Source organism: Megalops cyprinoides, chromosome 2 (assembly GCF_013368585.1).
Source record: "Megalops cyprinoides isolate fMegCyp1 chromosome 2, fMegCyp1.pri, whole genome shotgun sequence".
Classification (NCBI taxonomy): Eukaryota; Metazoa; Chordata; class Actinopteri; order Elopiformes; family Megalopidae; genus Megalops; species Megalops cyprinoides.
Genome location: NC_050584.1, coordinates 68,692,145 through 68,704,644, shown reverse-complemented (window position 1 = coordinate 68,704,644; position 12,500 = coordinate 68,692,145). Strand labels below are relative to the sequence as shown.

The window sequence follows — 12,500 nt, the reverse complement described above, 5'->3', positions numbered from 1 at the left end:
CACAGAGACAGTAACACTGTACACTCAAACACCACCCAGCTGCACCCTTTCACAGAGACAGTAACACTGCACACTCAAACACCACCCAGCTGCACCCTTTCAGAGACATTAACACTGTACACTCAAACACCACCCAGCTGCACCCTTTCACAGAGACATTAACACTGCACACTCAAACACCACCCAGCTGCACCCTTTCACAGAGACATTAACACTGTACGCACCCGTGCAGCTGCGTATGGTGTACGCTCCTACATCAGGCTAATACAAACTCATGTCTGCACGTTTATACACATGCTACTGTGCAGTGCTTGGAGAATACACTCCATCTATTACCCCCATCACGTGACGCTGTTGTGTGACCTTTGACCCCCGTCCCTTCTCAGGTGGACGGGATGGACATCCTGTGTGTGAGGGAGGCCACCCGATTCGCTGCGGACCACTGCAGGGCAGGGAAGGTGAGCTGCCATTGGCCAGATCCTCCTCCAATCAGGGCTGTAGGGCAGGGAAGGTGAGCTGCCATTGGCCAGATCCTCCCCCAATCAGGGCTGCAGGGAGGGCAAGAGCAAGAGGCACAGGTTATCTCAGGGAGTAGAGGGAACAGGGCCTGTAATCGACACGGCCAATGGGAGGGGCAGTACTGGACACGCCCAATGGGAGAGGCAGTACTGGACATGGCCAAGGGGAGGGGCAGTACTGGACACGCCCAATGGGAGAGGCAGTACTGGACACGGCCAAGGGGAGGGGCAGTACTGGACACGCCCAATGGGAGAGGCAGTACTGGACACGGCCAATGGGAGGGGCAGTACTGGACACGCCCAATGGGAGAGGCAGTACTGGACATGGCCAAGGGGAGGGGCAGTACTGGACACGCCCAATGGGAGAGGCAGTACTGGACACGGCCAATGGGAGGGGCAGACTGGACACGCCCATGGGAGGGGCAGTACTGGACACGGCCAGTGGGAGAGGCAGTACTGGACACGCCCAGTGGGAGACACTGACATGTTCCCCACCCCTTTGCTTCAGGGCCCCATTCTTATGGAACTGCAGACGTACCGTTACCATGGACACAGCATGAGTGACCCTGGGGTCAGGTGAGGGTGACCCTTGACCCTGTCCCCTGCCGTAGTTCTGTCTGCAGTCTGTGGGGTGGAGTGAGCGCTGTCTCTTCTAGCTGTCCCTGTGCTCCCCCCCCACCCGCTTCTACCCCACCGCACTGCACCGCGGCGTGCCACGCCCTGCCCTCCACCCCCCCCCCCCCCGTGTAACCCCGCCCTGTGTAACCCCGCCCCGTGTAACCCCGCCTCTCCCCGGCAGTTACCGCACGCGTGAGGAGATTCAGGAGGTGCGTAGTAAGAGTGACCCCATCTCCATGCTGAAGGACCGTATGCTGAGTACCAACATGGCCAGCGTGGAGGAGCTGAAGGTGAGGCCACGCCCTGCCCCGCCCCCTCCACACCCTGCAGCCAATCACAGCTCCTCATGCTGACAGAGAATGAGCTCTGGTCACTACAGCAAAACGTGTCACATGATCACACATCAACAAAAATATGCACAGTCACGTACACCCACAAAACACTGACGCCCACATATACACATGCATATACACACAAACATACAGTCACACACATACTCTTATACTCATGCGCCACTCTCACACTCACACACACTCACACGCACACTCACACACACTCATACACACACACACCCACACACACACACACATACACACACACACACACACACACACACACACATACACACTCACACACACACACATACACACTCACACACACGCATCAGAGCGTCAGTGCGTCAGAGCGTCAGTATGTCAGTGTGTCAGTGCGTCAGAGCGTCAGTATGGCGCCTGAGTGGGCATGTCCGCGCTCTGTGTGCAGGAGATTGACGTGGAGATCAGGAAGGAGATCGAGGAGGCGGCTCAGTTTGCCACCAGTGACCCCGAGCCCCCGCTGGACGAGCTCTGCAACCACATCTTCTACAACGACCCTCCCATGGAGGTGCGCGGCACCAACCCCTGGATGAAGCTGAAATCCGTCAGCTGAGCGGCCCTACCACACCCCGCTGTACACCCCAGAACTGCACACACCCCACCACACGCCTAAAACATTCCACCCCACACCCCCCCCAGCACAGACACACTGACACGTCCCAGTGATGCTGTATTAGAGGTCATTAGAGGTCACAGTCCAGTGATTATGTTAGGGATCATCAGAGGTCACATCTCAGTGATTCTGTTAGGGATCATCAGAGGTCACATCTCAGTGACGCTGGTAGAGGTCATCAGAGGTCAGCCAGTGTTAGCAGCCCAGGCAGGGTCCTGAGAATGTGTTTCTGTTTTATTTCTGTTTGCTTAGTTTTACTTCTATTGGGTTTTCTAGTATAGTTAACCTACATTAACTACACTGAATCATATTACCAGTACTGAGGGATGAGTGGTGATGGGTTTGTGTGTGATGTGTTGGAGAAAGATTGCTGTGTGTGTGTATGTTAGGGTGTGGTTCAGGTGGAGGAGTATTAGCTGTAGTTCGACCCCACAGAGCTGTAAACCTGTGTATGTGGACCAAGCGACAGGACAGTGTGAGCTGAAACAGAGCAGTGTAGAATCTCTCTCTCTCCTGCTCCCTCTGCCCACCCCTCTCTCCTGATGGTGAGTTCTGCTGTGTCTTTAAGAGATGCTGTGGGAGAGTGCTCTCATTCCAGCCAGCCAGAGCTCCGTCCCAGAGAATTTCACCACTCCATTTGTTGTAGGAGAAGCTGTCTGTGCTCGAGAGAAGGAATAAAGACCCTCAAACATGACCGATTTGTATGTGTTCTTTAACTGTGTGTTTCATCTCTGAGGCATTCTAACCCCTGCATGCTTTATTTCATTTAGTGATCAAAAACAGACAAGTGCAATGGCACATAAAAAAATTGATGAATTTAGTGAAGACACTGGGTGTCCCACAGCCTACACCGTCTGAGAAGCACAAAGACAGGAAGGACAGGTGTGTAGCCTACACAGCGCCAGTGTCAGAGAGACACTCGACAAACACTAACGTGAATCCAGATACCATTTTATTTTTGAACTTACTCTGACCACTGTGCCTACACAGTGCCATTGGCTTGCACTGTGGTATATAAATAATAAATAATTAGCATGAGTCATATATAAATATTTTTTAAATAAAGGATTTTATTGCATAGATTTAATGTTCCATGTTTGAAGAGATTATCCAAGGACAATTCTTAGTTGTAGGTTTAAAACGTAAAAGTCCATTTCTTCCATTCATCTGTAATTCTGCTTCTAGGAATCAACGATTTACAAGGATTTACAAGTATTTGATTTTTAAGTAAAACAGCTGGGCGGATATGAATCTTACAGGCAAAGCGCGCTGTATTATTCCACGTACAGGGTGGATTTTTACTCTGATGCCGTTACGCAGCCCAGTTTGCGGAATCGTTGAGTGGATGTTATGTTCACACCAGCTTCAGCTATTTCACACTGCAGCGTGAGCTAAGCGCTTATCGGGGGTGGGCGGAGCATCAGTGACATCACGCAGTGACATCACCCCAGCAACCTGCAGGTGGCTGACACACGGTGCCTGAGAGTGGCGGGACGAGCAGCCCCTGCTGACACACCCGGTGCTGCTGTGTGTGTCCACATGAGCTCTCTACCTGAGGATGTGCTCCCCCGATGTGTCTGCCCAAACCCCACCCCCCAGCCCTGCTAATTGGCCCATGTGAGAAAGGGGGAGGTTACATGGAGGGGCACCAGGCCTGTGAGCTGTGGACCTTGCTAAGAAAGTCAGAAGCTCACTGGCCAGACGTCTCTGCAGGCTGGCACTCACTGCCAAAAGCATCTACACACAAACAAAATATTTTAAACTGTCAGGGCTCAGGCGCAGACAGGGAGGCAGGAGGCACAATGGATGTTTATTAAGCCAAGTTGGAATCCCAAAAAACATGGTCAAAACAGGCGATGTCAAAAACCAGAAAAGCACAGCAAATGACACCAAAAACAGATCCAAAAACGTGGTCAAGAAAAATAGACAAAAAAACAGGCAAGAAGACACAGAAGAACTGAGACGAACTAGCAACAAGATCAGACACAAGCGGGGTTTGTATAGGGTGAGGCTGATGAGAAGATGGGATGCAGGTGTGCAGGCAGGCAGGTGGGGACGATCAGGTAATCAGGTGGGCGGAGACAGGGCGGAGAGCAGGGCAGGGCTGGAACACAGGGAAAAGCAACATGTAAAAACTGTAACCTGTGTAAGTCACTCTGGATAAGAGAGTCTGCTAAATGCCAATAATGTGATGGCATGCATCAGCTACAGCACTCAGGAAACTGCCCTGCGTGTCAGTGAGTCTGTGAGTCCCACGCACCGTCCGACTCGCACCTGACGCCATGCGCTCGCCTGGGTTTGTCTCTGTTTCAGGCGTTGCTGTGGGGATGACGCTCTGCGCTGTGCAGAGGGGGTGGGGGTTACGCACACAGCGCAAAACGGGCTCATTCTCAGCGTCCTGACGTGATCGGCTGGCTTTGCAGCTCCGCTCATCCAGGGTGACCTGCGCAGCTCACATCTCACGCTGCTGGGTGAAACTCCGGGGGAACAGGGGTACAAGAGCGACTCCCAAATCAGAGGTTAAGCCCTCCTCAGAGAGCCCCGGGTGCGAGAGGCTGACGAGCGGTGTGTGTGCACTCCAGCACGCACCGCAAACGCTGCCGGTGCAGCAAAGCTGACGAGCAGCGCCGGTGGGCTGAGGGGAGTATTTCCCGGGTTTAGCCGCCAGGTGTCGCTCATGGACCATGGCAAACCTGCACCGCTCGCCCTCAAACTGAGCAACGCTGAGCCGGTGAATTCGACAGGTTCGCCGCTCAGCCTGGTGTTCAATTAGGTATAAACTTTAGGCATAGATTTCTGTCCCCGGCGAAGTATTACGATTATACTATTCTTATTATAAACTATTATATTGTTTATGATATTGTTTATAATATTATTAATATATTATACTTAGTTTATTATATTTACGTTACTGATATTGTTTATAATAATAACTGTATAATATTATATATTACTAGTATAAACTATTTAGATTGTTTATAATATATTTATTATAAATAATTATATTGTTTTTTCAATGACTTTGTAGCTGTATATTTATCTAATAAATTAATAAATTTAACTGAATAATAAAGTCGAAATTGGACGACTTTGATTAACTTTTAGGACGCCTGAGTACTACATGTCATAACCATAGCCATGCGGATTACAGTGAAGGCGAATCACAACGTTAGTTAATCATAGATTATATGATGTAAACGTCGCGTTGCTGAGTGGATACCGGACACGGTTCAGGCAGAGGCGGTGCGCCCCCCACGCTCGGGTACGGACGCGCTGCCCGGCAGGTGGCACGTACAGCTCTCGGTGACTCAGTGCCGTGGCGTCCGCTTCGGTCCCTCTCACCTGTTCTCCGCTCCCCGGGCACCAAAGCTCCTCCCCCGGCCGTGACGCGGCCGTGACGCTGCCCTCAGCCTCGATCTGACGGACAGGTAAGCCGAGACCGGGCGCCATATTGAGAAACGGAAGTTCGTGCGATCGCGACTTAGACGGAGAGACAGGGCAGAAATCGCGGTTGGTAGAACAGGGAACGAGAAGGAGAGATCGGGAGACTAATCCCGAGTATCATATCGGAGTATATCATTACTTTCCTCCTCACTGAAAGGATTGTCTTTGTGTAACATATTTGTACTTTTTTTCCTTCTTCTGCTTTCGGGACACGTCGGATCGCACTGTAACTATCACTGGTGTTAAAGGACAAGTTGAGCTACGGAAGATGCCCCTGGCACAGTTGGCGGACCCCTGGCAGAAGATGTCATTGGGGAACGAGGTGAGTCCGGACACTCGGGCGCACGATCCGCTCGGCTGAGAAACGGCTTGTTACAAACGAGAATTAGTTTGTAGCGATAGGTGCAGAATCCAGCCAGCTCTGCCCGCAGCGTCACCGGGACAGGAACAAGCTCGGGAACTTGTCTACACCTTATCTGTTTACCCCAAGACGAGAAGAAAACGCTCCGCATTCCAGAGAATTCAGTTATCTATCTTAATATCTAAACAGTGTAACGAAAATTTTGCGATCACTGAGGTTTTGATGAATGTTATAAGTTAACAACTTGGCTAACTTATCGAGCGCTCCTTGTAAAGATGCCGCAAAGCTTGAATGGGAAATTAAATGTGACATTTAGACAGCATAGCCGATGTTTACACTTTAATTTGAACACATTATGATTTATTTCATTCTTTATTTACTGTAATTACTGGTGCTCTGGCGTGTAGACAGTATTTCACTGGACCTCGCTGATATTAGTGAGTCAGTATTGGCTGGTCGGGTGGTATACCTAGAAAGCAGCTATACTTCGCTGTAAAGTCTGCAGTTTCTCTCGCTGCGATCTTGGCGACTTTCCCCAGTCTGAAAGCTGAAAGAATGGTGCGCGATCGCGGCGATTTTGCGCGCAGTCCGGCTCACTGGGTAAAAAGTGAGTCGAGCTGTTGTCTTTAAAATTCGTCAGAAATCCTATGAGTCAGAGCCGAGGCATCGCGTCAGCGTGACCCCGAACCCCGGGCGAACGGCGGCTTAAGCGGGCCCTTTATTTTTATCCGGTGACTAATTAAAGAGCGATTCGGTTGGGATTCGTGCTGGGATTCGGTTGCGCCGGTCGGGACTGGGCGGGCCGGTTCGGGCAGGGGAGTCGTATGGTGCATTGTAGTACAGACTGTCACTCTAACCCCTGGAAGTTGTGAGGGAGGGTGGGGGGGAGGGGGAGGGAGGAGGAAGGAAGCCGTCTGACAGTTTTTAGGCCACGGTTCAGAGGCTGGAGAACAAAAATACCAGAAAGCGACAGAATAACGTTGTCCACACTGCGATCTTGGAAACCCGGCTTTCTGATTGCAGCAACTAGTGATCCAAACGGCTAAACTGCGAAAAAGAAATCCAATCGTTTGGCTGGGAGAAAGGCTCGTGCTCAAAAGGTGTTAACTCGCACGCGCCTGATGTATTGTGTAATATCTCCTCTCGCTGTCCTGCTCACTGCGCCGTTTCGGTAAGTTTTGTAGTTGAAGTGGATTCCCGTTTCATTCATAATTTATGAAGGGAAATATGTCTTGGGTTGTGCAGCTGTTAATAAATGAACATTTTTCTGCTCTGCGGCGTGGCTTTCCTTCGGTTACAACTACAGAGGAAGTAGGTACACTATACTTGGTGTGTAAGAGGCAACTCTTAAATATGTGCCATATGACGCTGCTGTTCTGGAAACACGCGTGGGCATCGCTGTCATCGCTGTTATAGTGGTGCGCTGACGTGGTGGGTGTTTTCGAAATCGTTGTCCGCGTGACGCGGCGTTTGCTCACGCGGCGGTTCAGTGACGCGAGGCAGCCGGTGTGCCGCGAGGGCTTTAACGGGACGGGGCGTCCGCGTTCTGGCTCGGGCGGGGTGTCCGTCCGGGGCTGCCGCCGCAGACAGATCTGACCAAATCTCTGTACTTTCTCTCCTGCACACCGGAATCCTGCCCAACACACACACACACACACACACACACACACATGCACATTCAATCAGCGCACTACACGCCTCGGTGCTGTCTGAGACCAAAGGCTCCGTTGTATAACGCGGCACTATTAAGCCCCTCCTCCCAGCGCACAGAGGGCACAGAGCACATTATTTTAGGACGCGCAATTTGCAGAGAGGAACTAAGACCGCGTTAACGTTGTGCCCCTTGGGGTCGTTTAGCCTGTCAGTGCCTGTGCTTTTTAAAGTGCCTGCTGTGAGTCTTCCATGGTTGGTCTTAGCATTTCAGTAACCCCATAAACGTAACATACATCTTCAGTAAGGCAGTGCAACCACCAAACAGTTACCCCAGAATGATCGTGGTGCTAAACCCTAACCCCAGAGTGGCCGTAGTGCTAAACCCTAACCGCAGACTGATCGTGGTGCTAAACCCTAACCGCAGACTGATCGTAGTGCTAAATCCTAGAGAGAGTGAGAATCCGGAGAGTGGTTGCAGTTGGCAACAGTTGTCTCTGTGTGGATGAAGCTGCAGGCTGTCTCTATCCGGGGCTCTCCCTGGCCTGCGGGGCACTCTCACGTTTCCCATGGCGACTGCAGTGCTGGGTGCCTCCTGGGTTTCAGGTCTCGGCAGATTCCGGGTTCTGTGCCCGGACAGAGACATTGCTCCCAGCAGCTCACAGACGGGAGTCAAATGCGTCTCAGCCTGGAGGGGATAGCCAGGGAGTCAGGAGCACGCTGCTGTCAGAAACCTGTGGGAACAGGTGCATGCTGGGAGTCCTGTCAGCGGTGCTGGTGTGATCCCTCATGTGCTGCTGTGTGTGTGAGTGTTGTGTGTTTTGTGTTGATGTGTATTCTGTGTTGTGTGTGTGCTGTGTTGATGTGTGTGCTGTGTTATGTGTGTTGTGTTGATGTGTATGCTGTGATGTGTTGATGTGTGTGCTGTGTTATGTGTGTTGTGTTGATGTGTATGCTGTGATGTGTTGATGTGTGTGCTGTGTTGTGTGTGTGTATGCTGTGTTGTGTGTGTCGTGTGTTGTGTTGATGTGTGTGCTGTGTTGATGTGTGTGCTGTTTTGTGTGTGTTGTGTTGATGTGTATGCTGTGTTATGTTGATGTGTGTCGTGTGTTGTGTTGTGTGTGCTGTGTTGTGTGTGTTGTGTTGATGTGTGTGCTGTGTTGATGTGTGTGCTGTTTTGTGTGTGTTGTGTTGATGTGTGTGCTGTGTTGATGTGTGTGCTGTTTTGTGTGTGCTGTGTTGATGTGTGTGTTGTGTCGTGTGTTGTGTGTTGTGTTGATGTGTATGCTGTTTTGTGTGTGCTGTGTTGATGTGTGTGTTGTGTCGTGTGTTGTGTTGATGTGTGTTGTGTTTTGTGTTGATGTGTATGCTGTGTCGTGTGTTGTGTGTTGTGTTGATGTGTGTTGTGTGTTGTGTTGATGTGTATGCTGTGTTTTGTGTTGATGTGTGTGTTGTGTCGTGTGTTGTGTGTTGTGTTGATGTGTGTTGTGTGTTGTGTTGATGTGTGTTGTGTATCTGCAGGAGACGCACCAGGTGATGGAGGACTCCATGGGAGAGGACGACTCTATGCCCTGTGAAGTAAGTCCTGAGAAACTCTCTCTGCCTCTCTCTGCGCAAGAGAGACTGACTGCGTGTTGCCGTGGGGACCTGTAGGTTTCTGACTGGGTGTGTCTCAGGTTATTATGGTTTGTTCTGGCCACTGAGAGCAGCTTTGCTGCCGTTTGTGTGCTGGCAGTAAATGGGTTGTATTGATTGGTCAAACCCCACAGGAGGCCCTGTACTGAGTTACTGAGTCTGCCATCAGCTGGGCCACGCCCATGTGGAGGAAGGGGGGGTCCTCCCACAGCATGGTGTTCTGGGGGGGAATTCCTCAGTGTGTGTGTGAGTGTGTGTGTGCATGTACGCGTGCGCGCGTGTGTGTGTGTGTGACTCAGGCAGCATGGGTAACTCTGTGGGTAGGTGAAGCCGGTGAGGGACGGAGTGATTGTGGCAAGCAAACAAAGGAATGAATGAATGGAAAGAGGAGAGTGGTGTTTTCTCAGGGGTTTGGAGTGTTTTATTGGAGCAGAGTGCGTTCTGCAGGGCACTCTGGGAACGTTTCCCGATGCCCCGTCGAGGAGACTCAGGTCTCAGGTTCTCCCACAGGATCTGGAAACTCATGCTGTTTCCCTTCACCAAATCAGTGACATTTTGATTTCCAGCGTGTTCTGTGTGTCTGTTTTGGTGTACACATTTTTCTTCTTCCTTCGCTCCTGTTACATTCAGATGCTGCTGTTTCAGTGTGCAGTGCCTTGAATCTACAGCACATTGTCACATGAATGTCAGTAACAGCGATGGTGTTGTCCATCCAATAATGATGTCCCAGTGACATCATAGTGCCCCACAATGCGGTGCTGCCATTGTGATGTCAGCGTCTCGACATACAAAGCTATCATTGTGACATCCCACTAAGAAATGGTGCAGAGCTGCAACTGTGACATCATAGTACTGCGCAGTATAGAGCTGCCATCATGACATCATAGCACCCCGCAGTACAGAGTTGCAATTGTGACATCACAGCACCCCACAGTATAGAGCTGCCATTGTGACATCACAGCACCCTGCAGTATGGAGCTGCCATCGTGACATCACAGCACCCCGCAGTATAGAGCTGCCATCGTGACATCACAGCACCCCGCAGTAGAGCTATATGTATCGAGCGGAGGTCTGAGATGAGTATGAAAAGCATTGATTTATTTTAATGGAATGGGAAATGGGTTATGGATTTCATCCTGGCTCTGGTCCTCAGTGTGTCTCTGGAGTTGCGCTCGGAGCCCTGTGCTCCTGCCCAGTGAGCGTGCGTCTTTAGTACATTATTTATAAGCTCATCGGGCGCCCTCGTCCCGGGAAGCCGACTCAGCTCGCTTTTTACGCTGTCTGTTTGCACAGCTGGGTACGCACTGCAGTGATTTAGGAGGAACGCCTCAATCAGAGGCGCAGCAGTAGAGTACCGCTGGTTACAAGCCCAGCACTGTGAGAGAGACTCATAAAGAGCTAGCAGTGAACGGCATAGTTAGAATATGAAGAAAAATAGTAAGAATAAGCCCTCCTGAGTCCTTTCCAATGTAAGCGCAAAATCTCCCTCTTCTACAGCATCACCACCTGCTTCACTGTGTCTTTGGGCCGACATTCAGCCAAGCTGCTGTGCGCTTTGTAAACAGCATCCTCAGGTTTCCATCTGACCACTAACACCGTCCTCAGAATCACCCCGTATCAGTCACTCCCTGCCCACCTTGATAAGCCTTATGAGGTGTGTGTGAGTGTGTGAGTGTGTGAGTGTGTGAGTGTGAGTGTGTGTGAGTGTGTGTGAGTGTGTGTGAGTGCGTGTGAGTGCGTGTGCGCGCGTGCGCGTGCGCGTGCGCGTGTGTGTGTGTGTGTGTGTGTGCAGTTCTGCATCCCCTGCAGTGAAAGTGATCTGTATGCAGCAGAAATTTTTCTCCCCGTTTCACAGCAGGCCATGGTTTAGCTTAGTCATGCACTTCTTCCCTGGCGTGACCTTGGGCGTTCCCTCAAAAAGTGCGCTGCATCCTCCTCTCTGAACCTCCCAGTGACGCGGTCAGGGCAGCTGCTCTGGTGTGGAGAGTCTGACTGATCAGCTAACCAGCCTCTGACAGGTACCCGTTACGTCTGTGTTTGTTTTCTTGGCTGTCTGTGGTGAGCTGAGGGTTTCTCTGTTTCGGGAGACCGTGGCTGTGGCAGCTTCACTCCTGGGCCCCCATCCCCCCCGCAGTAGAAGCAGGATCCCCCCTCAGCAGGGGAGACCGCTCACCCTCAGGCCTCTCCTCTGTTTGGCCGCTGCAGCAGAAGCAGGGTCTCTTCCTGAAAGCTGTTCTCTCCTCAGTTTTCCCTGCTGTATTCAGCAGTGCCTGGGGAGGCCCTGCTTGCCCTCAAACTCCCCTCCTGGGAGAGCAGCGGGCTCTGTGATCCTCCACTCCCCGGGTGCATGGCCTTCACTCTGGCAACCCTATCGATCAGGGCAAAGGCTGCCCTCTCCTGCAGGCACACAGCCAGAGAGCGACTGTAACGCCACTCTGCCTCTCGCTCAGAGAGCGACTGTAACGCCACTCTGCCTCTCGCTCAGAGAGCGACTGTAACGCCACTCTGCCTCTCGCTCAGAGAGCGACTGTAACGCCACTCTGCCTCTCGCTCAGAGAGCGACTGTAACGCCACTCTGCCTCTCGCTCAGAGAGCGACTGTAACGCCACTCTGCCTCTCACTCAGAGAGCGACTGTAACGCCACTCTGCCTCTCACTCAGAGAGCGACTGTAACGCCACTCTTCCTCTCACAGAGAGAGCAACTGTAACGCCACTCTGCCTCTCACTCAGAGAGCGACTGTAACGCCACTCTGCCTCTCACTCAGAGAGCGACTGTAACGCCACTCTGCCTCTCACAGAGAGTGACTGTAACGCCGTTCTGCCTCTCACTCAGAGAGCGACTGTAACGCCACTCTGCCTCTCACAGAGAGAGCGACTGTAACGCCACTCTGCCTCTCACAGAGAGAGCAACTGTAACGCCACCCTGCCTCACAGAGAGCAACTGTAACGCCACCCTGCCTCACAGAGAGCGACTGTAACACCACTCTGCCTCTCACAGAGAGCGACTGTAACACCACTCTGCCTCTCACAGAGAGCGACTGTAACACCACTCTGCCTCTCACTCAGAGAGCGACTGTAACACCACTCTGACGATCCTCTCACGCAGAGAGAGCGACTGTAACACCACTCTGCCTCTCACTCAGAGAGCGACTGTAACACCACTCTGCCTCTCACTCAGAGAGCGACTGTAACACCACTCTGCCTCTCACAGAGAGCGACTGTAACACCACTCTGCCTCTCACAGAGAGTGACTGTAACGCCGTTCTGCCTCTCACTCAGAGAGCGAC

At 51.8% G+C, this 12,500-nt stretch overlaps 2 protein-coding genes across 6 annotated transcripts in view; both read left to right on the top strand.

Moving 5' to 3' along the window:
* The window catches only part of LOC118773588 (pyruvate dehydrogenase E1 component subunit alpha, mitochondrial-like), an 11,358-nt gene extending 8,554 nt beyond the window's left edge, over nucleotides 1-2,804 (top strand). For 2 of the 3 annotated variants that reach the window (XM_036522599.1, XM_036522597.1), the window contains exons 8-11: nucleotides 387-458; nucleotides 1,027-1,094; nucleotides 1,318-1,426; nucleotides 1,899-2,063. In XM_036522599.1, coding sequence (XP_036378492.1) covers nucleotides 387-458; nucleotides 1,027-1,094; nucleotides 1,318-1,426; nucleotides 1,899-2,063 — 414 coding nt within the window. Of the gene's footprint in view, nucleotides 1-386; nucleotides 459-1,026; nucleotides 1,095-1,317; nucleotides 1,427-1,898 lie in introns of all 3 variants that reach the window. The other variant, XM_036522596.1, reaches the window with a different exon arrangement.
* A 2,771-nt stretch (nucleotides 2,805-5,575) lies between these two features.
* Nucleotides 5,576-12,500, top strand: part of LOC118773698 (ribosomal protein S6 kinase alpha-3-like) — a 47,345-nt gene continuing 40,420 nt past the window's right edge. Inside the window, exons 1-3 of one of the 3 annotated variants that reach the window (XM_036522743.1) lie at nucleotides 5,576-5,633; nucleotides 5,816-5,889; nucleotides 9,100-9,156. In XM_036522743.1, coding sequence (XP_036378636.1) covers nucleotides 5,836-5,889; nucleotides 9,100-9,156 — 111 coding nt within the window. In that variant the 5' untranslated portion in view covers nucleotides 5,576-5,633; nucleotides 5,816-5,835. Of the gene's footprint in view, nucleotides 5,890-9,099; nucleotides 9,157-12,500 lie in introns of all 3 variants that reach the window. The other 2 variants (XM_036522742.1, XM_036522744.1) reach the window with 2 other exon arrangements.